This window comes from Pogoniulus pusillus, chromosome 29 (genome assembly GCF_015220805.1).
Source record: "Pogoniulus pusillus isolate bPogPus1 chromosome 29, bPogPus1.pri, whole genome shotgun sequence".
NCBI classification, from domain to species: domain Eukaryota; kingdom Metazoa; phylum Chordata; class Aves; order Piciformes; family Lybiidae; genus Pogoniulus; species Pogoniulus pusillus.
The window spans coordinates 10,847,402-10,875,290 of record NC_087292.1 but is presented as its reverse complement, the minus strand read 5'-3'; the positions used below and the strand labels follow the sequence as shown (position 1 = coordinate 10,875,290).

The 27,889-nt window shown below is 38.9% G+C and overlaps 2 protein-coding genes across 4 annotated transcripts; one reads left to right on the top strand and one right to left on the bottom strand.

Annotated features, from left to right (window-relative positions):
• Positions 1–396: 396 nt before the first annotated feature.
• RTF2 (replication termination factor 2) lies at positions 397–27,889 on the bottom strand. The gene is made up of 9 exons (XM_064168100.1): positions 27,700–27,889; positions 26,292–26,386; positions 26,095–26,188; positions 25,777–25,916; positions 24,592–24,670; positions 7,068–7,181; positions 3,658–3,712; positions 3,469–3,558; positions 397–1,861 (listed from the first exon to the last, which is right to left on the bottom strand). The coding sequence occupies exons 1-9, from the start codon at positions 27,766–27,768 to the stop codon at positions 1,680–1,682; spliced, it is 918 nt and encodes a 305-aa protein (XP_064024170.1). The 5' UTR covers positions 27,769–27,889; the 3' UTR covers positions 397–1,679.
• On the top strand, positions 11,288–18,535 carry GCNT2 (glucosaminyl (N-acetyl) transferase 2 (I blood group)). Of its 3 annotated transcripts, none has more exons than XM_064168098.1 (5): positions 11,288–11,340; positions 11,598–11,711; positions 15,592–16,619; positions 17,084–17,179; positions 17,931–18,535. In XM_064168098.1, the coding sequence occupies exons 3-5, from the start codon at positions 15,644–15,646 to the stop codon at positions 18,155–18,157; spliced, it is 1,299 nt and encodes a 432-aa protein (XP_064024168.1). In that variant the 5' UTR covers positions 11,288–11,340; positions 11,598–11,711; positions 15,592–15,643; the 3' UTR covers positions 18,158–18,535. The 3 variants fall into 3 exon arrangements, with proteins under 3 accessions (XP_064024168.1, XP_064024167.1, XP_064024169.1); XM_064168097.1 differs by lacking the exon at positions 11,288–11,340 and adding an exon at positions 14,114–14,240 and having other exon boundaries at positions 11,346–11,711; XM_064168099.1 differs by lacking the exons at positions 11,288–11,340; positions 11,598–11,711 and adding an exon at positions 14,050–14,240.

Genomic DNA, 27,889 nt, shown 5'->3' with positions numbered 1-27,889 from the left:
AACTGCCTGGAAGGAGGTCATAGTGAGGCTGGTGTTGGTCTCTTCTCCCAGGTAACTAGCAATAAGACAAGAGGAAATGGGTTTAAGTTGTGCTAGGGGAGGTTTAAATTAGGAAAACATTCTTTACTGAAAGAGTGAGGCACTGAAACAGGCTGCCCAGGGAGATGGCGGAGTCACCATTCCTGGAGGTATTCAAGAAGCCTGCAGATGTGGTACTTCAGGATATAGTTTAGTGGTCATGGCAGATGGACTCAAAGATCTTTTCCAACCTTAACGATTCTATGATTACCATTTAAAAAGGATTCCTGTGTTTGGAAAAAAACTAAGAATAAAAGGGCCAAAAGAAAGCCCATAAAAAAGTTGCTCTGTTATCGACAAAATAAGCACCTATATGTATCTGTTTGAGTCATATGGCCATATGACAAGAGCAAGTTTTATTTAAATCAACATCACAGTGTTTAAAAGCACAATCATAAAAGCAAAACTGATTGATCAACCATGTTTAGCATCTTTTTGTAACAAGCAATTCTGAGCTAAGTATTTGCTTGCTGTTAAGAACTTTATGTCAGAAAATAAAGCAATGTGTACTACAGACGCTGCAGAAGCAGCACATTTCACTTGCCTGCAGAGTGAAGAGGAAAAGTTCTCAGAAGCTAACTTCAGCCTTGCAGGGGTCCCTCCATCAGCCACCAATGGCTTTGACTCGTGTGACACTGGCGCCTAATCGTTCCTCCCTAAAACATCAGTTATGATCTGCTTGCTCCTACTCTTTCAGCACCTGGTTTTCTCTCACCCAGTGCACATGTTCCTATTTTCACAGAAGCTGAATGCGAACTGCTCCTCAGAGATGTACACAGAACCTCACTGTTTCAGCAGAAAAGCGAGGAAAATCTTTTGTTCCGCCATATTCTGATTCTCTGATGAAAGAAGAAAAGAAAGCTCAGACCTGACATTTCTAACTTCAAAACACACCCACAAAGAAAATCTTCAAAACCCTTTTTCTTTTTCAAAAACAGCCTTACTATTACAGGCTGCTCTTTATAGATAATAACTTACAAGTGAATACTTTGGTACTAAAAATAGGCTACAACAATATGTACAAGAAGAGTATTGTACAAACATTTTCTTTATGCTTTGACATATTCCATTAAAAAGTAAAATTACTTGAAAATAACACCAGAAGCTTTTAGTTTTACTGAGGGCCCAGTTAGATAGTACAAAAGAAAAGCACTACTGCTCTTTTTACTGTCAGAAAGTTTCCAAGTTTGAATTTCTGTATGAATACATTGAAAACAGTAATTACAGTTGCAGCAAGTATGAGTAAAAGAGGGTAGCAGGTAGATCCTCCTGTCCTCACTCCTCCTGTTCCTCCCACGGACACAGGCTAGTGTCACTAAGAATGAGAACATCTAGCTGGGGGAAGAGAAATTTTGTGCAAATATTCCATCATTTTACAATGTGGTCTACTGATACAACATGGATTCGGGTGACCTATCTCTTATTTAACAGAATCTGCAACTAACTCGAGTTCATTAGTTACCCAAAAGTTTATAAACAACTCAAACTGAGTAATTCCAGATAACATCAGTGTACAACAAAAGCTCTGTATCTGAGTTGTTCGGAAGAAGCCTTAGGGAAGGAAAGCAGTAATGAAAGTTACAATCAGGCTCATTATTGTTTCAGAAATAGTAGGCTGTGTGAGTAACCCAATTGGAACACTCTTCCTTTGAACGTTTTGCTGAGCTGTGTGATGTGAAAATAGATTTGTATGCCTCAGATTTCTCGCTGTCTGCAATGGATCTCTTCGCTGTAGTAGAAGCAGCCTTATTGACTTTTCCTGGTACAGATGAATTTCCATTATCTGAGAGAGAAAACAGAAAAGAAAGAAGCATGCAGAACAGCTTACAATTGATGGGAGCATTTACACAAAGATAAAAGGAAGTATTCAAAAAACAATGTGTACAGAAGTATTTACATCATTTTCAGGGCTACCACAAATACATCCCACAGTGGCACTCAACAGCAGGCAGGTTGCTAAGAGCAAACTTTGGCCACAACAACCCCACGCAGCGCTACAGGCTGGGGACTGAGTGGCTGGAAAGCAGCCAGGAAGAAAGGGACCTGGGGGTACTCATAGATAGTAGGCTGGAGATGCGCAGCAGTGTGCCCAGGTGGCCAGGACAGCCAATGGCATCCTGGCCTGCATCAGGAACAGTGTGGACAGTAGGACAAGGGAGGTTATTCTTCCCCTGTACTCAACACTGGTCAGGCCACACCTTGAGTATTGTGTCCAGTTCTGGGCCACTCAATTCAAGAGAGATGTTGAGGTGCTGGAACGTGTCCAGAGAAGGGCAACAAAGCTGGTGAGGGGCCTGGAACACAAACCCTATGAGGAGAGGCTGAGGGAGCTGGGGATGTTTAGCCTGGAGAAGAGGAGGCTCAGAGGTGACCTCATTGCTGTCTACAACTACCTGAAGGTACACTGTAGCCAGGTGGGGGGTGGCCTCTTCTCCCAGGCACCCAGCAATAGAACAAGGGGACAGAGTCTCAAATTGTGCTGGGGAAAGTATAGGCTGGATGTTAGGAGGAAGTTCTTCACAGAGAGAGTGACTTCTCATTGGAATGGGCTGCCCAGGGAGGTGGTGAAGTCACCATCCCTGGAGGTGTTCAAGAAAAGCCTGGATGAGGCACTTAGTGCCATGGTCTAGTTGACTGGCTAGGGCTGGGGGATAGGTTGGACTGGATGATCTTCGAGGTCTCTTCCAACCTGGTTGATTCTATGAAACATGTTCCTAGCCTTTAGATTTTATGCTCCAAATGCATTAAAAAAATCTTGAAGAGAGAATAACTCTTTCCCACTTGTGTAACTCCCTTGCACTGTAGTTCAGTATTGACAGCATTTATTAATCCAAGTGAAAAATTACTCACAACTCCAGCCTCAAGAAAGAAACATAAAAGTATTCCAACACCCTGATGGATTGTAAGAGCTATCAAATGACAAAAGCTAAACTTGTCACTTACAGTCCCTAGGGAGCCTATCTCCTCCCTTGATTCTTTGCAAAGTCAGGTATGACCAGTAACAACGGCCTCTGCACCACTGTATTGATGGGATAGGAAAATGTCCATGCCTCTGTTTCTGATATCTCTCTTGCTGCTACAAAAAAATCCCTCTCTTTCTTAACAGCTATTAGTGCATGAGGCAGCTTCCTCCTGCAGCTAGGAAAGGCAGCCTTTTAGGAAAGACTTCTGAAAGAGCACATTCTTTGGACAAGTGAGCTACAACAGTATGGCTCCCTTGAGAACAAGAGTTAACCTTTTGTTACTGAGAAAAACGAAAAAGAAAAGAAAGGAAAAGAAAGGGCAGCTTCTGAAACCTATGGTACAAAACAGCCACAGAAAGATCTCTCTGACAGTACTTTTCAAAGTAGAATTAATTTTTCACATTTAGATTAAAGAATAAACATCAACCTGAACTCTTGGTGAAGATAATCTGCCTTTCCCCAGAACTGGAACTGATGGAATCCTTTCCATTCTTAGCCTTTGATGGACCTGGAGCATCTGTGAAAGAGAACAAACCAAACCAAACCAAAAGGAAAGCAATCATGAATCTGCTTCATGACTCAGAAGGCTAAACATCATTTGTAGCTGCGAGGTTACCTTCAGTGGTATCCTGCCGAGGGGCTGATTCTGCTGACTTACATTTCTTTGATTTCTGAAATAAGAGGAGAAACTGTCAATGTATTTCAAAGGATTTGCGATCCCCAACTTGTATTTGGCAGACACAAATTCATTAAGTACATTTTTATGTCTTGTACAGTGGAACTCTTCCACCTACAACACTGATGCACACTTTGGTATTTTTTCCGTATGGAAAAAACTCTGGAAACTTGAAGTTACCTTAAAGAAAATTGTGCAGGTCAAAACTAAACTGTCTGGAGATGGTATTTTGATTTGTATTCTTTGTTATCATCACTAAGGTCATTTGGGACTGTGAACCAACATGGCAGGACACTAAACTGCACAACATTTAACAAGACACAGTTAACTCTGATCAATAAAGACCTTGTTAATAAAAACCACCCAACAAACAGAATAATCCTGCATCTTGTATCCTCTTTATTTAATCAAAAACAGCACTCCTGGGTAACCTTCAATAGCTGGGCCCTCTCCTACGAGATTGCCTGAGAAGAAAGATGCAAATAGTTAAACCAGATTTTTAAAAAGCATCTGTGGACCAGATTTTCCAAATTAATTTATGTTTGTCCAGATTAAAAACTACAAAACACCCCAAACGACAGCAACAAGAATTCCATTCCTGGCCTTGATCATGTAAATGCCCAGCTGAAAAACAAAGACGTGTTACAAGCCGGTGGTGGTGTTCTCACAGAAGATTACTGTATACATTCAGAATGCAGTATGTATTGCAAGGAAGCTCCACAATCCCAAAGAAAATGAATATACTTAAATGTGTCACAGAATTTAGGAGAATACATGTTGCCAAGTATGTGAGGGGAAAAAAAAATATCACTGTGTTGCTGCAAAGCTTAGCCAGAAGGTGGTGGCAGAGGCTTACTAGTCTAAAAGCAAACCTTGCTCTCCTTGTGTCGGAGTACAGGGGAAAACTTTCAGAGTGCTTCCAGCTTGGTTTACCTCCCAGTATCTGCCACGTGAATCATGCTATGTTTGTAAATCTATGTATGCATATGTATTACACATAATGAATATTTATTATGAATATTTCATCATGGGCACAGATGGCACAGTTGAGCTTGAGTATTTGTTTTATACCTAGTCCTAGCTGTTTCTTCTTTAAGCTTTGTCTCATCAGTATAAAGAAAAGGAGTTTGTGCTTCTTGCTCCAAATACAGTATGTCCACTTAGGCTGCTCGCCTAACTGAAAGAAGGAATTGAGGAAGAGCACTGAACAACAGCACCCCCAAACTAGTAATTGTCTTCTGATACTAGGACTGGAGCTCTCAGATTACAGTGAATGGCACCAGTGACAGCAGAGAAGACTGGTTTTAGCTGCAAAAATGTCAGCTGCTGCAGCAGGACAAGGCAATATTGCAAAAAAACCTTCAGAAATCAAGGATGAAATGTAAGAGGCTTGCTGAGAGATTTGCAAATCCTGTATCTGTCTGTGATGTAAGTCTCCACTGAACAAACTAAAATTATTTGCATATTCACCCAAATATTTGCATGTTGAGCCCAAAGCATGACTTTGTTCTGTTTGCCACCACAGCAACTGGGCTGACCTGGTTAAGACACAGAGGTACTCAGCACACTTAGGTGGTACTTCTCTTTTGGGTAGAAGTTTGGGGCAATACCAGGTTTCAGATTATTCCACATTATTTCAGCCAAAGCTATTGGTGCTTTGTCAGGGCCACCTTCCTAATGAAATTAAGAGTGCAAATAGCTGCTATTTTGGGGGCTGACTACTCATCTACTGACATCTACAATAATCTATGATCAAATTATCTCTAAAACTATTTCTAACATTTTATTATGAAGTAGCGAAAAAAACCAAACTCACAACCCAACAGAGGAAAAAACACTTGAAGAGACAGCGCAAGATTTACAGCATTGCTCTTTCATCTGCAGCTACAGAGCCCTAACTGCAGAGGCTCTGAGCAGAGAGAGAATGGAACAGCAGGATCTCTGTGGGTAACCAGCCTGTTGCTATATTGCCCAGGCCAAATGATGCTGTGTTGGCACAGATGAATATAGACTCTGTGATGAGAAGGAATCATATGCTTGTTGGTAAGTAAACAAGGATTGGTTTCAAAACAACCTAGGAAAAAATTATATGCCATCTAGCCCTACAGTGCCATCTAGCACAGTAACAGGGCAGAGATGACCAACCTCTATCTGAAGTCTCAGTTGCTGAAAGTGTTGGGCAATGATTCATGCTCCTGAGATTCAGCTGTATCTGTCTGCACTCTGGACTGAGTCAACACTGAAGTTCTTGCTTGCTTTATTAGCCTCCAGAAGAGTAATGCCAGTTTAAAACAAAAAATGCTGAAACAAGTTCTGTGTGCAGAACTGTCCTCATGTGACAGCAGAGTACTACAGAACCTCTACTGCACAGAGCAGCAGTACAGAGTGCTTTACACAGTAGAATTGCAATGACTGCTTCTGTGGCATTCTGCCTAGTCAGAAAGGAGAAAAAAAAAAGAGATGCAAAGAGCTCAACAGTATGCTGAGAATCAGCATCACCACTAATCACTCAGGACTGTAAGAACCACAAAACCTGACAGTACTTCCAAACCGTGGTGTGATCTATCAAACTAAGAATCTACATGTACCAACAGTGCATTTCTGACAGTGGCCAGTAGAGGATACTTGAAGATCAAAAAACTATTAAGTTGACATTAGGAGCCACTATATGAAACACAGTGAATATTTTCCTCATTATTAGAATTAACTAAGACAAGCCCTTTGCTTAGGAAAACCCTGCAGTGTAGCTTGCACACTGTCCATTTGACCCATAGCACCCAATTCTGTGATTTTTCAGAGCACTGTGCACTGCCTGCTTGTCAAAATAGGCTTCAGTACAGCTCATGGCCTGGTGGGGGTTGGTCTCTTCTGCCAGGCAACCAGCAACAGAACAAGGGGACACAGTCTCAGGTTGTGCCGGGGGAGGTCTGGGCTGGATTTCAGGAGGAAGTTCTTGCCAGAGAGAGTGACTGGCATTGGAATGGGCTGCCCAGGGAGGTGGTGGAGTTGCCATCCTTGGTTCCTGGAGGTGTTCAAAAATAGGCTGGATGAAGCACTTAGTGCCATGGTCTCGTTGACTGGACAGGGCTGGGTAATAGGTTGGACTGGATGATCTTGAAGGTCTCTTCTAACCTCACTGATTCTATGACTAATTTCAATATGCTATTAGCAAGATCTGCACACATTCTCACTATTTTTAAAAGCACCACTGAAGTAAAAACATGATTTCCTGAATAAATTCTTCAGTCTGCATATATAGTAGCAGAAAAAAGCTGTGTGATCCAAGTGCAGACTGCATTACAGACAAGAATTTTTTCAATTTTCTTTAAAGCAATGGATAAAAAGATTACCTTTTCTAATTTACTTTTAAGTCTTCTATCTTCCATTCTTTTCTTCAATGCTTCCACTTCTTCTTTATTACCATTAAGGACAATCACATCTTCCTCTTGAAAGGGAACACCACACTTCAAGAAAAAAAAAAAGACAGAACTAGTATTTTTTTCCAATATCCTTACACAGTTGAACCTTTGCTGGAATTAATACTGTGTTTAAGCTCTTCAATCCCCCCCCTTCATGATGTGTCTTTTCTAATACTTCTTTCTTTCTCTTTTAATAGTCTAAAACATCTTCTCACCTAAAACGTCAAAGGGAAGATCTGTTGATTTCACCAGTGAGCAAAGGAAAACTGACTGAGAGCATCCCTCTCCACAAAAAAAGGAAAATAAACTTATCTCAGCAGTGAACTGTGAACTTTTGATATCCACATTTCAAGGCAGCTCACACACCAACCTGCACAGTAAATTCTAAAAGTGTCAGGAGTAAGAGAACATTTTGTTGTTCTTCAAAGCCCTATTCTATGCAATCAGGCTACAGAAACAACATACATTTTCCACCATCAGTCCCTATTAACTGGTTCATTTTTCTCTTCTCTGAAGACAAGGACTCACTGTCTATTTTCTCTGCATGGGTTTCTTAGTATACTAGCATAAAGTGTACTCTGACTTGATTAAACACCTAACTAGATTATAGTCAGTTTTCTGAATCCCACACCTAAAACCCATACCACCAAGGTACTTTCTGATATTTTTGGTTAGAAATACATTTGATCCAGATCTAATTACAATGCCATTCTATTCTAGAATTTGTCTTTCAACTTAGCAATATAAAAAAACCAACAAATGATAGGAGCAGTGCCTTTACACTGACCAGGAATGACAAGGGAGGTGTTATTCTTGTATGTGCAGAACAGACAGCGCAAGGAGTTTTTCTCCCCAGCAGCTGGACAGAAAAACCTTTTTAAAAACATATTACTCATTTTTATTTTAAAAATTCCTACAAGGATAAAAAGTGACATTGTTCATTAACCCAGACTTGTCATCTCACTGTCCCTCATTTGACTTATGAAACACTACCAAGTTTCAAAACACATGTATGAATTAATCTGGATAATGCATGCAATGTGCTTCATGTAATTGCACATTTGTTTTCTAGTTGTAGTCACTGATGTTTCACTGCACACGTTTTCACTCACTTGGTGAAGCCAGAACATTCACTATAATGTTTTCTTTTCTAAGATCTCAATTATTTTGTTGTTTTGTTGTTAAACCCAGAAGCTTTCTGTTAATCTGCAAGATGAATTTATAATCCCACCTCTCTCATTACTCTCCTGTTTTATAAACAAAGGGTTAGAAAGGTTACTCATGTATTTGCAGCAAGAATTAATCAAATGAAAGGACATATGGACAGTAGTTTTGACTCCTGTCTGCTCAAGTGATGAACATAGTTTAAAAATGAGGTGGTCAGAGAGATTATGAAGGAGAATCAAGGGTTGCACATTAAGTAAATCAGGCAGAATAGTAACACACAAGAAATGGGTGAGTAGCCCAATTTTTCCACTGCCACTCAATGAGCTACTGTTAGAAATAGCAGCTTGGTATGATCTCAGACACTTGTGAGTGAGAAGTCTAGGAAATAAAGACAGACCTATCAGTCTTCACACTGAGGTAAGAGCAACTGGCAGCTGCCTTGACTCTGAAGAAGCCTTAAACATTCATTTCTAGTGGGCTGTTTTCCAAACACAGCATGAAAGACCAGCACATTCCTACAAGCCAGTGACTAAAAAAATTCCCTCTGCAATAATATTTTAGAATATATTCTGTTAAGCATGCAATAAAAGCACTTTTACTCAGAGGAAATTTCCACTTGCACCACAGGACCCTAATTTCAACAAACACCGCATTTTGAAAAAGCAAACAAGCCCAGGTTCCCATCTGGAAAACACAGGTGGAACTGCTCTAAAGTGAAAAATATTTACATGAAATGGGAAAATAAAGACAATGTCCTCTTTCCATTCAGCCAAACTGGTATTTTTTTTGCCATGTCAACAGTCACATTTTACTACAAAATCCTTCTAACATATTTTACATACAGCAAATTGCAGGTATAGAACCAACTCTACCTCCCCAGGTTTCACTAACTCCAGTTGGTAACTATTTGTTGCTGCATCAGACACGCATCAAATGTTCTTTTAATGTTGGTCTTGTTAGATGCAAAGATTTAACTCTGACTTTTTCATAAGGCTCACTATCACTCCATACAAAAAAATTTCATCTCAATGCCAAGAAAACGTAGAAAGTAGTTTTGTCTTTGCAAATTCATGAAGATTAAGGTCTTCAGGGCAGATTTTTGTTTTGTGATTAGCACAGGTTCTCCTTCACTGTACCTTGTCCATACCAGAACTTTAAATGCGCATGAAGTCACTTCATTAGTTCCTTGATTTTTTTTCAGCACCTTGAACAGAAGGCAGTCCTAGAAGAGACTGAACTTGAGAACTATTCTGCATCAGCCAAAGGCATTAGCAGAGCTGCTTACAGATCTGAATGCAAGATTCAATCTGTAACTGCAGAACTGTAAGATGGCAACTGAAGGAGATGCTGGACAAGCACCTCCATTTTTGTCTAAAAGGCCTCTCAGGGTCCAATTATAACAGTGTGTTCAAATCTGCTTATATCTAAATGGCTTGACATGCTCACATCAAGGAATTTTTAGGGCATGCAGATCTGATGAAAAAGTATTCAAACACTGATACTCTTAAATTTATGTGCTCTACAAATGCCACATGTATACACATACAGACAGACATGGGAATATCAACTTTACATAAAAACAAAGCCAAAACCAACCTGAATACTTAAAATCATTAGAACAGGTATAGGTATAGATTTATTGCCTTAAGTATAGTATGTTCAACTTGAACCAGTTAAAGAACCACTGAAATTAGTTTTTCGAGTAACAAAGACCTTTTCAATTTCAGGCATTTTAATATAGTTGGACAGCTTATTTTTCTTAGAGAATAAAGTACAAGAGGTTTTTCAGTACTAATAAAATCTTAGTTTAAGATGATTTGCTGAATTCTAAAGTTTACAGTTTGTCAGTTATGTAAGACAATGGTTGCATCATTTCTTCTGTAAAGTACTTTTGACAGGGTGATTGTTGTTCTTCATACAGCACCTAAAATGTAGTTCCCTCCACAACTACTCCAGTCATAATATATAATGCAAATCAACATGGGGCAGGTGCATTTTAGCATCTAAATGTTTAGATAGTTTATATAATTTTACAGCTCAATGGCTTATGAGAAACCTGAAATCTTTTTCCCAAACTATAAGCACTAAGTTAACTCCTGCAGTCCTCCCAACTGTGATCACTGCTAGGAAATGCACAAAAGATGTGAATACTTCTCTAAACCAATTCCCTGTAGATTATGGAACATGTGTAACAGTCTGACTGTGTCTCTTTAAACAGTATTTAGTAGTAGCAGTATTTAGGAGGACTGATCATACATGCTCTTCAAACAAGGACTGTATCACTGTTCATATACCGGCCACACAAATTGATGTTTTAAAGATCACTGCACCTTGTAACAGCCAATTAAAAACAAGTTTTAAAAGAAATTCGTGTAGAGGTTTATTCATAGCAAGTTCAGTCATGCCAGATTTGAAGAACATAATTTTTGAGGGTGACACCCTTGTGAGACATGCAACCAGAGAGTAAACGATAATGTGGGAAGAGTGGAAAGCCTCCTACAGACCAATTCAGAGAATGTAAAATTTCCTCAGAAGTTGGAGCATCTCTTACAAGCAGAAACCCCTATTTACAGAGCTTCTCTTTAAGTCAATGATAATTTTGTATCTGCTATACCTGCAGCAGTGCTTTAATTTACTTTGAGGTTTTCTTTCTATTTATTCCTGACCAATATGCTATTTTTATCTGAATGTGACCAAAATACAGCAGTCTTCTCACTTGTTTCTAGAACCCCAAAGCTCCTAATGCCAGTAAATTTAAGCTGATGGCTTTTCACTTTCTAAAGGTGCCTGGGGGTTTTAATCAGTAGTAACACAGTAAACATGCAGTTTCAGGAGGAATTTACTCTTGTAAGCTTCCAGCTATTTGAAATGACCAGAGGCAATTCACTGCTGTACTTACGTGCTGCAAATTGGAAAATTTCAGCAGGTAAACAGTTAAGAACTGGGGGAGGAGGAGGAGGAGGAGAGAGCCGGTTTCCTTTCCAGTTCTCATCATGCAGCATGCTCCGTTAGCAGTACAGAGGTTAAAGCCTCCGAGGTAAAGCAATACTATTTATAATCATCAGCGATGTACTCTACAGATTTGAAAGTCTGATTTCAGTCCTTTAAAGGCTGTCTTAGAAAGAATGGCAACAGAATTTGTAGAAGCTTAAGTTCTCTCTCATCGTTGTGAAACACAGGACATTTTTGAAGCCAAAGAGCATTACTGCAGAATAAATATGCCAAGCATTGTGGGAAGCCAGAGGAGGTCTTAAATGAAAACATTCACGTTAATGTTTAACCCCTTTGACTTAGGCAAGATCTCCACACAAGCGACAGTGAAGAATGCTGTCTGAATTCTGCTGAAGAACAGGGGGACTTCTCAATGTACTTTATTATGCTGCTGTCTCCTGGCTAATTTTGTACAAGGTAAGACTGAATAAATTAGATTGTTGGACTTCAGGTTTTTGCTTTTCCTTTATTGAAACACGACGTGGTTTGATTTTTGTGCAATGACAAATATTTGCAGTTGAAAAAGATCATTTTACTTGAATAAAACCCCCAAATCTGTAGTAAGTTGGGGGGTGTTTTAATCCTTTTTTACTTTGTCATAAGATGTTCGGGCAGGATGGAGGTCATTACCACTACTGCTGTTTGCATTATAAAACCCACTACACTTATGAATACTCATTATGCTCTGTTGCAAACAGCATTTTTTTACAGCCCTATAACTTTAGGGTTTAAATACCTTTCATAATATTTGTTTTAAATTATGAGGTCAAACAGACAAGGAAAAGCCATGTAACAGGAAAACAGAAAAAACAGCAATGATGAACAACTAAACCTCCATAAATCTGTTGAGGATCAGTAAACACTAATGCATTATTATAAAGAATGATTTCAAATTTCTAAGGCAGTGTTAATTGGGTTTGATGAAGAAATTTTTTCTTATACTGGATGCATGTCACAAGACAGGAGCAGACTCAGCATACTTAAGCAATCAGCATGCTTAAGTAAAAAGCAAAGAGCTGATTTTAACAATTAGTATTAGTTGTTTATAAAGTGTCTACATTAAAGCCTCTGTAAACACCTTTCAGACAGAAAACAGACATTGAAATATTTGGAAATACTGAGTTCATGCCTTTTAACCATTTTATTAGAGGATAAGTATTCCCAAATAATTTCACTAAATAAAGTTAAGATAAAATTTAGTTCATGTGATTTGATTAATGTTAAGCAAACACGAAGAGAACAGACAAAATATCTAGAGGTGTAGCAATGCTGTTCAAAATCCCATGTAGGAAGAAACACTGAATTGTAAAATTATTTGTTATTATGAAATGCACAGCAAAGTATACACCTAATGGAATCTTGATGAACTGAGATGATATTTTACAGGCTTGTTTTCTAATTCCACTTCTCTCTAGAGCTTGCCTTTTTAACTGAAATGGAGAAGCTTAGGCATACAACAATCTTCTCTTAAGTAAGATCCATAAAAGCAACCATAAAGCCAAAATCTCTACAGACAGGGTTTTTGAGGAATATCACACTACTCTCAGCAGTTCTAGAAATTAATACAACTTCATTCTCCAGACTTGGAAAATCTAATCCATATGACAGAACAGGTTGAGTTTCAGAAAGACATTTTTGATAATAATAAATATCTAACAAATTAAAAGGCTAGATAGTCACAGACCAGGCTATGCATGTACAGTGGATCTTCTAAATAGGATGCCATCCTGCTCTTCAAGGGCAGGAGCAAATAGGGCAGCATAGCCCTTGACAGCAGACGATAGCATAAGGGCTAAAGAACTCTTAAGTGGCAAATTTCGCAGGACTAATGGCTGCAATTCTAGCTCTAAATGTCGTAAAACACTAAGGGAAAGCCAATGCTTCCATTCTATAATATTGCCTGAGGCTGCAAGATGTCAAATTCTGTTCTTGCAGACAAGGCTTCATCATTTAGTCACTCCCCAGAAGAATGTTAACACTGGAGAAGGAACTGTTTCTCCTTAGCTGATAATGGGGTGTTTGTGCACTTCTGTGCTGCCATTTGAAACACAGCTTCTTGATAGCATGCAGCTCAGTAGGAAAAATCCATAGTAAACACTTCACTGGAAACATCCCTGGAAGCTATTCTTTGAAGGGTAATAAAAAATTAAGTGTATGCAAGAAACAGGTTATAGCTTGGTTCCCTAGGGCACTGTCCTTTGCAACCTGTCCACAAAGATGTATTTAGGGGAAAATCCTGGCAGTTGTGCTGATTCTGTACAGATGTTCTATATTCTAAGGAAGTACAAAGTCCCAAATATTTCCACAGCTGCCCAGTGTCTTCAGACTGAACCCGCCCTGTGTTGCACCATAAAGATCTCATCACTTCCACTAACTCAGGGCAATCTCAATGCTCAATCTCAATGTTCCTCTCAGAACAAAACTGTTTTTTTTCTGACTAGGTCCACGAAAATCAATCCTTCACCAACAGGCACTCCCTTTCCCCAACTTCTGCTACCGGGTACATAATGGCCCTTATGCAAATCTCTTCTGTGCTGCAGCAGTCAGCTGGTAGCAGGCTACAGCACTGGCGTATTTCACTCTTACTGCAAAAAACCTGCCTTTCACCCTTCAGTGGCAGTGGTTTCCTCCTCCTTTCTGCACACTATTGAAAGGCTGACAAGGGTTTGATTTGCTGAAGTATTTCGTTTGACTGGATCAAAGACTCATATCAAGCTTGTTTACCCTGTAAAAGTATCCCTTAGGAGCTGTGAAGGAAAGAATATTCTTCTGGGACATGATTTCCTAATGTTTTTCTTTGGCCTATGCATTCGATGCAGACTGAAGGACACTGCTGACCAAACATGCAAACAAAATGATGAACCCTCCATCTAACACACAGCTTCACTTTCTGGAATGATAAATGGAAAAGAAGCATTCTTCTAACATGAAACCCAGTGCATACCAGTAAGGACAATAAGCTAAATACATTCTTTCCCAACAGCCTAATGTAAGAATCTAAAATTGTGGTAGTAGAGAATTTCCATTCTCCTGGTTCAAATTTTGTATTCTTAATGTTTTCTAAATTCTGCCTCATTTCTACCCTATCTACAGTCACTTCTTTACTCTAAGACAGAGGTATACAGAGTTTTCATTAAAGAACTAATTTCCACTTCTTTCTAATGGCTTTCTGATCAAAACAGCATTCCTATAAAGAAACCTTGATATAGATACACTTCTTCTCTGTTCCTATGTAAAACCAAGTATGCTGTGATGTTGATAGCTGCAGACTATGAAATATTTACAGGTGAAAAACTAGTTAGTTCCAAACTAAATTAATTAAATAAGAGAAAATTAAATCTCTTTAAAATAAACCTGAAGTATTTATTAAATTATCAAATATAATGGTAGGTGATGGACCCTTGGCGCACCGCAGTATTCTCCCTAAATGCTTCAAGGATAAAGAGTTCATGTAACTGCTGTGCACTCAGGACTGCTGCACTGTCACTCTTCAGACTGAGTAAGAAAAAATATGAAGGACTAGAAATCACAAAGGAAAAGCTTCTCTGCCAACACTGATGTAAATTACAAAGTTCTTTCTGAATGTTGGGACTGGCAGTAGCACACTTATCTGAGGATAAAAGAAACAAGTGTTGTCTGCATATTCTGTTTTCCAAACCACTAATACAAAAGATGTCAGAGAAAAAAAAAAAAGAACAGAAAAAAACCCCAAACCCCCCCAAACCAAGCAAACAAAATCCCCCCAAACCTCTCAGAGACAGAAACATTTGCCAACTTCATAAGGACAAAACCCAGTGTATTTTGTGGATTATGTTTTACTCTCTTCCTTTTGTTTATTTAATTAATTTTCTGCTGATTTAATTGAATGAATTCTGGTCCTCTGGCAGAACTTAAGGTTTCCCAGACCTTAAGGAAACGTCAGCAGCAGCTGTGCCTTAGCACACAGCACTCTCAGACATCTTTCCTATTCTAAAGCTCGACCTTGACCAACTTATAGCACTGGATTCACTCACTGGCATACAGAACTTTATTCTGCGCTGAGACAATCTACCTGATGGGGGTAGGCCACCCCTTCCTTGCTCATGTAATGGGGTTCTCTTGTGTAATTCTGTTTGTGCTAGAAAGACTGCTTCATGTACCACTTCCAGTGGCTGAATACACCACTCCAAGAGCAAGGGCACACACAGAGTTCCTCCTAGTAACTGGAAAGCCATCTAAATATTTATAAATGCATCATTAACCTGACATCTATCAAAGAATAATTTCAAACAGGTTCTTATGTTACTTTTCCTTTCAGGTAATCTGAATATTTAAACTATGATGAGAAGACAATCTATGGAAAATAAAAGATGAACCCACTTGATGCAACAAAATCAGGATTTCTATTGTGCATTGCTGTCTGCATGTTCATCTGCACTTTTATCTACCTAAAGGATATGTTTTCCGAAGAGCCGAGTGAACAAAAAATTAAGGCAAACATTGCAGAGTGTGGTTTTTATCCAGATGAACTTTGTTCAGCAATTTTTGCAGGCAAAGCTGCTGCCTTTAAAATAGGAAGTCTCTGCCAGAACACCTACCCACCTAAACCACTCAGCTGCACTCAGACTTCATGCAACTGCTCCACGGTTTTGAAGACTTTGCATTTCATCACAAGACCACTGTCAGATGAAGAAGGAAATTTCTCATTGGCATACATTATCACAATTCACAAGGAGCTGGAAATGTTTGTAAAGCTGCTAAGAGCTATTTATATGCCTCAGAATATTTACTGTGTACATGTTGATGAAAAGTCACCAAAAGACTATAAAGCTGCTGTACAAAACATCGTCAATTGCTTTGAAAATATTTTTATTTCCTCAAAAAGAGAAAGCGTTGTTTATGCAGGCTTTTCAAGATTACAAGCTGATATCAACTGCATGAGAGATCTAGTTAATTCCAAGATTCAGTGGAATTATGTTATTAATCTCTGTGGTCAAGATTATCCCATTAAAACAAACAAAGACATCATACAGTATATCAAAAGTAAATGGAACGGTAAAAATATGACTCCCGGCATAGTCCAACCAGTTCATATGAAACACAGGACACAGGTTAGTTACAGAGAGTCTGTACGCTCAGGAATGTCATATGTGTATCCAACAAAGAATATAAAAGCTAAGCCTCCATATAACTTGACAATATATTTTGGTAGTGCCTATTACATACTCACTAAAGAATTTGTAGAGTTTACACTGACTGATGCACGTGCAAAAGATTTGCTTGAATGGTCAAGAGACACGTACAGTCCAGATGAACACTACTGGGTCACACTGAATCGTTTGAATGGTAAGATCTCCCTTATTTCTACTCTGAATAAGCCATGGCCAACAGCATTATAAAGGCTCAGAGAGCTAGTGAACTCCAACTCCAAGTCTAACAGTGCCAACTAATTGAGTTGCTTTGCATAAATAGAGCCATTTCTTCAGTCTTGATGCTGCCCTTTCAGAAAGTCACATTTCCTGATGGCTGAGAAATAAGGCTCAATTCCAGAAAATTAGTTTATGGTGCAGACCATTAGCTACAAGGCTAGAAAAAGGTTTGTTGAAAAAAGAGTAATTTTTGTGGTACATGAAAGCTCATGCTCTCAAGGAATAATGAAAAGCAACAGATCTTAGAATTATGTCTGTTCTTATGATGTAAATAACTGGAAATAGATACGTAATGTGCCTACATTTAAGAAGTCTTCAGCAGTGAAAGTTTTGCCTATTTTAAGTAGAAATAAATGTGATCAGAACCTTATGTTTTTAAAGATGCTCCAGGGGCTACACCCAATGCTGACTGGGAAGGAAACATCAGAGCCATTAAGTGGAAAGATCAAGAAGGAACTACACACAAAGGCTGCAAAGGTAACCTGAATTTCCATCATGACTTCAAACCTGATTCACTGACTAGCCTTTATTGCAAATTACATTATTATGCTGTAAATTAGATATTTAGTGTCCCTCAGAGTTCAAGGATAATTTATTTTGGAAGTATCAGATAAGCCAGAAAGCCACCCTCGTAAATTACTCCACTATATCCATTCTAAATGGCTCCTGATACAGTATTGCAAAGATGGTCACAGTATCCATACAGCGACCACTCCTCTTCCAAACTCCAATTACAAATGCACCTACATGACTGCTCAGTTTTCAGTGAAGAGCAGGGCCTTTACTTGCCGAGCATGTTTGTGGGACACTTTCTTCAATGCTGGGTGAAATCTCTTCAACCTGAACAATAATACTGCTGACCACAGGGAAAGCAGGCATAATTTTTTTCCTGTGCACATTCAGCACAGTGCAGTACTGCCTGGTTAAACAGGTATCCAAAGAGAGGGAGATCAGAACTGCAGGGTGCCCAGTTAAAAGACACAATATAAAGTAGAGCAACATGTCAGTGAAGCAGCTGGATGGAGATAATGTATCCATTTGTGTAAAATGCAAAACCAAGTCCTCTCTTTGACGTTTAAAGTCCAGCATTACCTGTCAGATATATTTCCGTCACACTAAGTCAAGTGAAAAGGCAGATTTAGATTCGTAACTTTGCAGAGTGAAGCTATTTTTTCAAATTCCATTTGGCCTTCTGCTGCTTTCAGATGCCTTCAATTTGTCTTTGCAGGTCATTACATCAGAGACATTTGTGTTTACGGACTAGGAGATCTACAGTGGATTATTGAGTCACCGCACTTGTTTGCCAACAAATTTGAGCCTGCAACATACCCACTTGCTGTGGACTGTCTAGAGAGACGCCACAGGCTTAAAGTACTGCACCAGGCAGAAGTCCCAATTGAAGATCAGTGGCGTTTTCAGCAAGAGAACTACTTCAACTTGAAGTTGCACATTTGAGCTTAAATACCATTTAAACAAGTGTCCAAAATACTGACAGAAACCAGTAACATTTTTAGCCATAGACTATGCTCTGTGCTTTACAGCATGAGAATAAGCACAACACTGTACTGCCAGTGAAATAAACAGTTCTTATTTATTACAGTAAGATAAAGAGCAATAACTGCTAATGGGTTAATTCTTAAAGAAAACTACATATCTACATCTACAATTTACTGAAGAGAAGAGAGAAGTCCATAATCCTTTAAGTGAATTATTTAACTGAAGAAAACCCCATAATACTCAGATTTGCAGCCACAAAGAGACTAATTAGTATGGCAAAAAAAAGAAAATGGAAGCAATGTTTGAACAAAGATAAAATAAAAAGAGAGCAAGTTATGTCTCCTGTATGCTTTATGAAATAGATTACTTTGAATGAGGAAGTTCACTAAAATTTCAGAGCTCATAGATAAGCAAGTTTCAGACAGGTAATTTCACTCTGTCTTGAGGGTTTTTTTTTGTTATTCTGTTTGGTTTGTGAATCTGTTGCTGTTTGATTGTTTGTGTTTTTTCTTAGGTTAGTTTGTTTGTTCCACAGCCAGCGGCATCTCTAATTTCATTGTGTAACATGGCAACGTTATTCTTACTCTACTCAGGCTTTGCTCCTAATGAAAAGAGTGTGTGCCAGGAACAGTAGCAGGGATCTTGCAATGAATGTTTACCTGTAAATCTCTGTTTCTGAGTCTCTGCAGGAGTTTAGGGCAAGGAAACATGGGAAACTTGAGGTCAGCAGACAAAGTAAATCTGAGTGAAAAGCCAGAGAGAAACAAAACTCCCCTGAACCTTTCAACAGTCCACAGGAATTAGATGCTTGTCCTGGTTGCTGCTCTCATTTCCCAAACCCTCTGCCGACTAAAGCAGCACAGGTTGCTCTACAGTAAGTAGAGCAACCAGGGAACAGTAACAAAGAAGAGCAACAATTCACCCCTTTTCCAGACAACAGCTGCTCTTTCCTCTTCAGGACTCTGCATTTAATCAAAAAGATGGAAGTACTAAGGGAAAAGAGAGGATACAGGTGGTAGTCTTTCATACACTGTGACAACGCTGTGGTGAGAGTAAACACTTTACACGACCTTCTTTACACACTGTCTCCAAAAGTCTTTCCTTAGGTGCTACAGAGAGAAACCTGAATTGTGAGATGTAATTTCCTTTAGAAGTATTTTGACAAGAACGAAGACAAGAGTTTCATTCCAGTAAATCTCAAATAAACTCCCAATTATTTTGCACAAACTCTGGTGGAACCTAATAAAATACACTGCTACTTGTAAACTGCTCCACGACATAACAGAATTTGTATGTAAGCTTCAATATGTACCCAAAATATCACTCAGTTTTTACAAGACAATTGACTTACAGACCAAATATTTTTCCAGAAAATCAAATGAATCAACAGAAGACCCAACAATAGAACATGAAAGTTTCTTATTACAAACTTATTCCTAAGTTCCTGGAACTGTACTGTTCATTTTCCCACACTGAGATTCTTGGAAACCTAATTTCTTTCAAGTGAACTTTAACCTAAAAGAAGACCATCTGGTCCCTATTTATTTACAGAAACATACAGACTCAACCCAAAGGCCTGTACTCAGTTTCATATATTATTTAGGACTTATCTTCTGGCTAAATATGGCTGAAGATGCTTTTTTATGGAGAGAAATAAAGAAAATAATAAAAAATTTAAAAAAGGCAAAAGCAGCCATGAAGCATGTTCACATGGAGCTCGCTGAGAATACCTCTGAAAACCACTGCTGAAGCTAATGGGTCTCTGGCATGTATTAATCACAGCCATATTCATAATTAATTTCTATCCAAACCACACCCAATGCACTCTAGGGTACTGCCAGCATTTATCCACTTCATGTTATCTTTTGAAACATGGAATGCTCCTCATTGCCATCATGGCAGCAAATCCAGTTTCTAGCTTTTACCTTTTGTCAGCACCACACAGAATAGCTGTTATGTATCACTTCTGAATGAAATCAAAAGGAAAAAAATCAACAGTGAGGTGCTATATTACATTGGCTTGTTTTGCAGAAATTGAAACCCAACAACAATCTGCATAAAAAGTCCTCTTAAAATATAACCTTGGTATGTTTTTACCCATGTCAGTCTGGGAAGATCACTAGTGCACGATCCTCAAGGATTTTACATTTTAAATAAAATATTACATATATAAAGCCCCCATGAAAAAAACATAATTAGCCCACTCCACACTCAAGCACTAAGATATAATGCTCTACTCATGAGTGTAAAAGATTAGGTAATAAAACTGTGAATGCTGAGGGCATTTAAACACACACGAACGTGTTCATGAATGTCTGTATGCCTTCTGTAAGCGTTATCATGCCATGAGCAGATCAGTCACAAAATTTACATCTTGGCAACCAATGTCTACTAACTTTTTATGGCTGTTGATCTAAGAGCATAATACTATCAGCATGACCTTGTTCAAGGAAACACTGCTCCACAACAGAATGCACACATGAACTCTATCTGAAAGATGCGTGCATCATTTCTGTTTCCAAAAGCCTGAAGTTCAATAGCTCTGTATCTAAGTTAAACATTTGATTAAGTGTTTTCATCAGCATGGACTTCAGTAGTTAAGGGTACCATTTCAACTGGGTATTAGTGTATTGACTCTGAAAACAACTGCAAAATCAATTTTCAAGTGACACAGGAAATTACCTTTTAAAATGTAATCTTGTCCTTAGCTTTCAGAGTGACTCCTGAACTCCCAGAACGACTTACAAAACATATTCAATAACCACTACTCTGTCTCCGATCTACCTGTAGCACATCATTATATCAATACTAACTTCTTAGGCTGAAGAGTCTGAGACAAAAAATTGGAAATGGTGGGGTTTTTTCAGGCCCTCAAAAATAAGCTTAAACAGGTACTCTACAATGCTAGGTAATTCTTCTATTCCATCATTTCTAAAAGCTTAACTATTGTCAAATAGCAGACTTCCAGACAAGGAGGTACTAAAGATTGCCCATAGAATCAGGAAATAGGTTCAAACACAAATTCCATGACATTTAGTCACTTTGCTCTCCTCCCCACCTCCAAATCTAGAGACCTATCAAAATTAGTACTTACAATGGGCAAAATCTCATCAAATAAAAAAAAATTCCAGAAACAGCCTTGCTCATTATTTTAATTCTAGTGTCTGTTGGAGAATTAAACACAACAACAGGTAGAACATCCTAGCCAAAAGTGCAAATTTTAAGCTGACAATTTCCATGTCAAATATAATTCCTCCTGAAGAACAGGAAGCAGGAAGCAACACAAAACTGATTTTCAAGGCTTCTGCTAACAGAAATCTTTTATCTGCTTCACTTCCTGCTGATTTAAAGTCCTACCCTGCACATTTGAGCATGTGACTTAGTACTGATAGTTTGAAGTTTCTCTCCTTACTGTACAAACCTCAAAAACACAGCTAAGCCAAAATACACTTCTGTGTAAAAAAGTACTGTAAGTTTTATTCAAATTCCTAAGTTTCTCTGTTTTAGTTGAAGCTCTTTTTTACCTCTTCTCAGTCTGGTTAGAAGCTTGAAAAATGTGTCCAAAGCACTTAATCTAACAAGCTTGCTCTCCAGCATGAGCCACCACTAAAAAATATTCTCCTTGATCTTTCAAAAAATCTTTCATCAGGGAATTTTAGATTTTGGGAGGACAGTTCAAAATATTTCCCATTCTGACAACAAGAGACAACCTTTCTCTCTCAATACTGCTGCAGCGTCTCACTGTATGTTTACCTCAGAGTATTCATGTTTTAATGCTATTTTGCAACTTGAAATTCTCATTAGAGTGCTACTTAATGTGTGAAGCAAAACAAATTGCTTCCAAGGGAGGTAACTCACTCAGAAAAAGGCCTCATACTAATTACAGTTGCCTCACTGAAAGCCCTACCTTCATCCACAACAGTTCTCTCAGTTCCTGCACCTTCCCCTAGCACCAGTACAGTCCTTTTAACAATTCCAGCAAAAGTAGACAAGCACATATATTTAATATATCTTGGGGGTTTCCAGTTCCTTGAATTACACTAAATCTGCACATGCATTACATTTTTCCCTAAACAATTATTTAATGATTTGACTATCAGTGAGCAGATTACCCTATTACTTTTACAAGCTGCCACAGAAAAAAAAACTGAGAAGAAAACTGAGCAGTGAGACAACTCTCTGTGAGACTTCTCAAAAATGCTTGGAAGGCCTGGAAAAGAAGCAACTCTCTGCTCAAAGCACAGGGAAGTAACTTCCTATAGTTTTATGAAGCACAACATTTGTGACATGCATCTTGTACCATGTATACCCACATTCATTACCTAATTCAAATGATCTACTTTAAAATGTGTAAGCGTTGTTTGGGCTGCTGGAGATCTCCATTCTCTGGTGTTTTCACTGCATCATTAGAGCATCTGTTTGCTAAAGTCCTTTGGGAAACTGTTGCTGTTTACAATTTAGCAGACTATCAAGACTGCTCCATGGGTTTACAGGCTGCATTAATACTTAAGAATAGCTTGTTTTGAAAGCCTTCTCGAATTTCACAGCAGTGGGGAAGAGAACTGCGAAACAGCTCCTAGATTTGACACTTCACCATTTTACATCAATGCTATAAACTCATCCCGTGGGATGAAGTGAAAACATATTCTGAAGCTGAAGAGTGACTCAATACTCAGCACAAACAAGCAAATAGAGGATTATTCTTTCAGCACTACACTTATCCTGTCACTTTCTGAAGTCACGTAACAACACCCCCTGACATGGCAGGTTAGCACCAGCAGAAACCTATGTATGGTAATCCACGACATTCATAGATTCTGTACTTAAAAAAAAATATTTGGTTCAGAAAGTGCATGAGTCAAAAGAGGATTCTCTTTATAAATGAAATTTTTCTGGTTCTATCATACGCAGAATACACATGGTACTTTTCTTCTTAATTCTAGTTCATTTGACTATATACTCCACTGCTGCTGGGAGAATGCTGCTAACTAGTACTTTGGATATAAATAAACTATTAGCTGCCAAAAAAACCCAACAACCATCTCCCTGTGATCCTATTTAGAAGGATCCTTCTTGATTCTGAATAAAGAATGAGAATGTTACCAGCATGCACCCAAAGCTCTACTAAATCACTCTTTGACTTTAAAGGAAATGTGGACTAAATCACTCTGTCCCAGCTGGTTCCCATTGTCTCTGTGCACCAAAACTCAACAACTTAAAGATGTCAGACTAGATGATACTATATCCACTTCCATTATTTCAGAAATTTTCTGCTGAACACTGTGAAGAATTCACCTGTACCTGGAAAGAGCTGTGTGCAAATATGAGGCTATGTTCAACGCTGATTACTAAAAAAAAAAAAGGCATAAAGGATTCATTTAACTTTTGTGAAAATGATCTGACTGGCCAAACCATCTTGCTCTTGTCTTCAACAATCAAGTTACATCCATCTATCAGCAAAAATTTAGATGCAAACAAAAACCTCTTTAAAAATACATTAGTATCTGCCAACAGGAAAGCAGAGCCACAAGGACTAAACCAGTATTCTAGAGAACAAGATCAGCACTGAATGCAGCAACACGAGGTTACATCTAAATCTCCACATCGCCTGCAGCACCTAAGAAAGTTTTCCTTTTAATACATACTGTTTGCTTTATCCAATATCAGGGTGTTTGCTGAAAAACAACTTTCCTAAGCATGGCAACCACTGTCACAAATCTCACTGATAGTGGAAGTTGACCCTAGCTACAAAGAAACCCATATGATGAGATCAAACCATCACTAGAAAAAAAATGACTGCACTTCATTTTACAGAGTTATTCATGCAATTGATGAAAATTCTATGAAGAGCTGTCCCAACAAAGGAAAAAGCAATTAACAGCAAAAATACATCAAAACAGAACCTGGACATGTAATATATGTTTAAATATAGAGCTGATACTAACAAAACACAAAACACTTGCAACCAGAAAAAAAAACCCAACCAGTCAGAAACTTTGAATCAAAATCAATCATTATTTTAAAATCTGAAATTATAATCAAATATTTGGAAAACAAAAAATCTGAAGTAATTACAAGACTAAACTCTCAGAAAATAGTCATTTTTACAACTATTTAGAAATACATTTTAATTTTAAAAGGCATTACAGAATTATTTCAGGCCATCATAAGCCAGATCTTTTTAAAATTCCATTTCAATTTTCATATTCAGATAAAAATTCCCACATTGTACTAGAGTTGTATTGACATTCACTACAAAGAGATAAATACACACACGTAAGTATGAGTATGTATATATACATATACATGCACACGTATGTACCTACATCTACACAGCTACCTGCAGAGGTGGTATGTGACCCCACTGCTATTAAAGATGAATTAAAACTTACCTTGTGACAAACTTCTGATTTAATCTCTTTGAGAGCCCGTTCAGAGAACACACATCCACAGTTTCTTAAGAAGCAAAACCTTCAAAGAAAAGGCAATGTAAGAACCAAATTAAGAATACTGGGAACATTAAACTACAACAGGTATTTTGTTACTTCGTTCTCTGTATAATCCAGCACAGGTTTATGACCATCTCTCAAGTGAAATTCAGCAAAACAGAAGTTCTTTAGATTTTTCTGTATGTTTGCTACACATTGACAAGTTTCTCTGGAAACCACATCTGTTTTACTACAAAGTTACACTAGCTGAATGGTCCTACCTTCCCCTGGGCTTTCACTGATTAAAGCTCTAACAAGCACCCTTACCAGGATCTGTTCTCCCAACTCTCCTGCACACACTGAAGGTTCTTGCAACACTATGTGAAGCAATTACATACATGGTTCATGCAGTCTCCCTTTCCTGAGAGCTCTTGTTAATCCCTTCTTCTCTGTCATCCTCAACTGAACTGAGAAATACTGAAGTGGCTCTGGCAGAAGCAGGTTTACTTTCCAGGTCCTCTCTTTAATTCCACTTGAGTATTTTGTGGATAATTCCTCTCCGGGTAAAGAAATACTTCACAGCTATTAAGCTGTGAACCCCGCCTCTTATTACAAAAGGGGAAAGAAAAGAAACTGCACAGGAAAAGAAATTGAGAATTTGCCCAAATCAGGATGCAAAGAAACACCCCTCCTCATCCCAGTAAAACATACTGTGGGATTAGAACAGAACATACATCTCCATTCTGATCCTAACACAACGGCAGGCAGAACTGCTTACTGAGACACAAAGGGAGGGAGGTCTCATTCAATTGCCCTCTGCTTGCCTATATCAACCTCTCATGATTTAGCCCCCAAAACACTTTTAATTACTTTTTCTCTGCAAACATTGCCTTCTACTCATTATTAAACATATAAATTAATGTAGGAAAGGATTAACATTTTTATCTTTCCTCTTGAAGATGAAGTGAAAGGACACATAGTAGCCTCCTGAACTCCCTCCTTCTGACAAGGGAATAAATATTGCCCACAAATGTTTGAATAACTACATTACTTCCAACATTAGCAATGCAAACATTTTTACCTGCTCTATGCTTGGTTTAGCAAAGTATTTACATCTGAGAACCAAAATCCAGAAACTGAAATACTGACCTATGTCTTCCATTCATTTCCAATCCCACCACAGGACATATAAAGCGTGCAGACTGGATGTCATCATATTTGTCACCCTTTATACTCTCTTTATCACCAGTCCAAGCTGGATTATCTGCAAGGTTTAATTCTGTTACATTCTGAAAGAGAAATATGCAAGCCTTAAGTTGTTTACTAAGAAATTTTGAGCCATGATAACATTTTGTAGTATTTTTTTCGTTGTGGTTTACTCTTGTGAACACTTTCAGCGCCAGATAAGGGTTTGTGGCATGCTTTAACTCTCACAGCACTCTTTAAAATTGCAGGGCACCTGTTTACCTTAATGCTCTTGATATGTAATGCAGCTTCCATAGGAGTCTTATCAGCTGACTTGTCCAACAAAAATTCAATGACAGCATCTTTATTGTACAACCTGCAACAGAGAATTTTTAATAATCATAGTTGATTCTCAAAACACTCTTTTATGTACAGATTAGTGCCTTTTGATGTAGTGGTGTGTATGGAAACAGTCATACCTGCCCAGCTCACAAGCAACAATTGGCCGTCGTAACTTCTCTTGACTCAGAGCACAGTAGTTCCATCTTGCCACCAGTTCAGCATTTTTGTCAACCTGACGGAAAAAAAAAGCACTCCTGGTTTTAAAATAGTTTTTCTATTTGCAAATTATTTAAATGTAAAATCAAGTAACACTTCCAGCATTAATCAAATCCCCAGGTACCTTACCAAACTAATTTCTGAACTCAGAACTAACCCATAAAATAACTCCAGCAAAACTTTTTAGCAAAATTCATGATCGATTTCAAGGGACAAACTCTATCTATTGAACATGTCTTCATAAACCTAACTCAGTGTTTTTATTTTCTGCCACTTCTACTTCTCCCTTTCCTTCTTCATTCTTTTTTTTTGCTCTTCATACGCTTTCCACTACCATCTTCTTTCTAGCTCTACATCTCGCTCCTGCGTGGCTCAACGACCAGTTCCACTCCCTGTAAGGACCAAGATAACAAGAACAGCAACGTCAGAATGCTAGTTGAGCCTCCAGCCTAAACCCACAAATTTTATGATGCATTAGGCCATATAAAAAAGGCTGAGATTCACGGTTACACTGATAGTGAGGTGTGATGAGGAGAAGGGGTTTATACTTATACCAGTGAGCCTAATTTGCATGTTTTCTGTCACTTGTGAATTTTTTCCTGACCATCATCCACATTACACACGACGACACAGAAAAGGCCACATTCAGTGTCAACAATGCTCTAGACACACTATTAAAGAACCCAACAAAATTGCTACCAGCGGATGCCACATCCCTAGGTGAAGGAGGCCCCTAAATCCCACACGTTTGGTAGAATGACTTGTGTGCAAAATACAGAATCACAAAAGTTGGAAAAGCCTCAAGATTATCGAGTCCACACAGTATCAAACTTCACCAGGACCATTATTACACCGTATCTTTGAGGACCCTATCTAGACAGCTTTCTAATACATCCAGAGATGACGATTCAAACACTTTCCCGGGCAGCCTGTTTCAGCGTTTTGTGACTTCTTCGGTATTGAAGCTCCTCCTCATTTCTAACCTAAATCTCCCTTGGGATAACTTTAATGCCATATCCTACTGCAACAGCGGCTGTGACCGCGGCTGTGACCCTCAGAAGACAAACTGATCTCCACTGTTGCTGCTGTTAGCGCCACACCTTGCGACAGTACCGCAGCTAATCGCAGCCCACTGCTCCCCTCAATATCGTAAGCACCAGGCCTGCCATGCCCGACTCGCAATTACTGCGGGAGGGGCAGGACTGATCGAGCCCCCGCAGGGCTTCTCTCCCTCCAGGCCGCGGGCCCACGGTTAGACCTCCGGCTCACGGAGTCAGTCCGACAGCCCTCTGCCGCGCTCCCCCTCGCCCTCACGCAGCCCTCGCCAACCTTCTCGACTTTGCGGGGCCCCTTGACCAGCTCATGCCGCTTGGGGATGGTGCCACCATCGCATCCCATATCGCTCCCGACCGCGCTAGGCTTCCGCGTCCCTTCCCCGGGAGGCACACTTCCGGCGGAGGGCAGCACTTCCGGCGGAGGGCAGTACTTCCGGTGGAGGACAGCACGCACTTCCGGCCGC